We start from the raw sequence: 2,033 nt of genomic DNA, 5'->3' as shown, positions 1-2,033 counted from the left end.
GGTGGGGGGAGCAGGAAAGGGGCAGGGGTGAAAATAAATAACACGGACAGACAGAGCTCCCCTCCAGACAGATGAGGTTAAAGGAAGTTGGAGGGGAGCCATCATGGGGGCAGGGAGGCGTGCTGGCCGGTCAGGGGGGTGCAGCTGGGAAGGAGCGGGAGGTCAGGCCCCTGGCATTAGACAATCACCTGCCCGTTCCCTCCCTGCCCTTGCCCCACTGCTTTGGAGAGGAAGGGAGCCCAGTCAGTGGGGTCCGGCGAGGATCCGGAACGGGGGTGCCCATCCTGGCTGCCTGGGCCCCCTCACTTGACCCGGATCTCAGCATACTCAGCTAACTCTTCCGTCGTCGAAGTGTAGCTGTCCTTGGTGGGCCGTTTTCCCAGGTCTGCGTGGGAATAACTCGGGTCCCGCTGGGGGGGCTCCCCCCGAAGACCCAGCAGCCTCCTCTCAGACCCTAAACGCCTCTCGCCCTGTGAGGGAAAACCATCCGTCAACGGGGTCCTGCCCCCCTCGCTTCTCTGTGACATGGTCGGCACCCCCACAAGTTCATTTCCAAAGCCCGCGTGGGCCTCCTTCCTCGACCAGTCCCACCTCCGCACATCGCTCCTCCAGGCACCTTGGAAGCTGCCTACAAAGGCACTTCCACTGGGAAGCCTTTCCAGGCCACGCCTTCTGGTGGGGAACCCCATCTTGGTCATGTTGGAGTAATGGGTGGTCAGTATGGGGATCCACTTCCGCTTCTCACTCAAGCCCCTCCTCCCCCCTCAGCCCCCTCCCACCCCAACACGAGCTTTGGGACATACAAGCACACAGGACAGGCCGACAGAAAGGGGCCACCATGAGGCAGAGGAGACAAGACCAGACCGCTGGGCAGGGCCAGGCGTAACCCGGGGCCCATCCTGAGCGCCCGATGGGGACAGACACACATGCACGGCCAAGCCCAGCCCGGCGTGGCCCCAAGCAGGCACACTGAGGCCCCCGGAACCTACCTCCTGGGGCCCCTCAGTGACACTCCAGGGTAGAGCCCGCCTGGACTACTGGAGAAGGAAATGTTGTCATAGACCCGGGGGAGCAGGTGGGCCTCCCTGGTGCCCCGTGCCCCAAAGTCTCAGCCTCAGCTTGGGCACCCCCTCCCCAGCCTTGAGGTCGAGCCCTATGCAGCTTCTTCCAGTTCGGTTGTGGGGGCCGGGGGGCTCTTTTCCTCTGAGGCTTTGGCTCCTCCCCCTTTGCCCCACAGACTCCCAGGCCCCGCCCAGGCTGTTGGGGTCCCTGGCCTCCAGGTGTCCCGATCCCCTCAAACCACAAGTCTCTGGCCCTCACCTCGTACTTCTCTGGTGCCCCAGAGATGCGGAAGTCGCTGCTGAACAGGACAGGGGGGTTGTCCCCCGCCGAGAAGCTGGGGCTCTCTGTCACATTCTTTCTGCAGGGCAGGATACATCAGTCCCAGTGGGACCCCTGTCCCCCCCTTCCCCTTCCTGTCTCCACCCCCATCTACCTAAGATTTAGCCCCAGGGACCCCCACAGCTATTCTAGCCTTCTCTCTAGAGGATAAGCTGAGAACCGCTTCAAAGTGACATCCCACCCCCACCTCATCAGCCCACACTGCCTAGCGCCACCGCCCTGGCCCCGTCTCTGAAACTTTCTAACGCAGGACCTGGCGCAGAGAGCGAAGCTCCTTTTCGGACAGTCGAGGACCAGAGAGAGAGCTGAGAGCGGCAGTGTGGAACCCGGTGGAGAGGGGTGGGGCTGGGGGTGGGGGGGTGGAGCCTTTTTGTGCCCACAGATATCTGTCATTGTTGGGATTTAGGGGTCTGACTGAGAAGATGCCCTGGCTGCAAGCCGGGGGAGCCTGGTCGCCGCCCGCCACACTGGAGTGGGTGGGGGTGGGGAGAGGTGCCGATGTCGAAGGCAAGGCAGTGGCACAGGGCACTACCGCAGTGCCTCCCGGGAAGGGCTCAGCCCAGGGGCAGGCTGCACCTCCCAGCAGTGACTCACATGCTCAGCCACCCTCTCCTCCCTCTGCCACACTGCAT

At 63.3% G+C, this 2,033-nt stretch overlaps 1 protein-coding gene across 2 annotated transcripts in view; it reads right to left on the bottom strand.

Annotated features, from left to right (window-relative positions):
* Positions 1 to 6: 6 nt before the first annotated feature.
* The window catches only part of MAG (myelin associated glycoprotein), a 14,537-nt gene continuing 12,510 nt past the window's right edge, over positions 7 to 2,033 (bottom strand). Inside the window, exons 10-12 of one of the 2 annotated variants that reach the window (XM_045293031.1) lie at positions 1,321 to 1,420; positions 990 to 1,037; positions 390 to 470 (exon numbers count right to left, since the gene is read on the bottom strand). In XM_045293031.1, the coding sequence (XP_045148966.1) occupies positions 1,035 to 1,037; positions 1,321 to 1,420 (103 nt within the window). In that variant the 3' untranslated portion in view covers positions 390 to 470; positions 990 to 1,034. Of the gene's footprint in view, positions 471 to 989; positions 1,038 to 1,320; positions 1,421 to 2,033 lie in introns of both variants that reach the window. The other variant, XM_004715788.2, reaches the window with a different exon arrangement.

This window comes from Echinops telfairi, unplaced genomic scaffold (genome assembly GCF_000313985.2).
Source record: "Echinops telfairi isolate 266 unplaced genomic scaffold, ASM31398v2 ScPeMD7_655;HRSCAF=1070, whole genome shotgun sequence".
Taxonomy (NCBI): Eukaryota; Metazoa; Chordata; class Mammalia; order Afrosoricida; family Tenrecidae; genus Echinops; species Echinops telfairi.
This window is presented reverse-complemented; position numbering and strand designations above follow the sequence as displayed.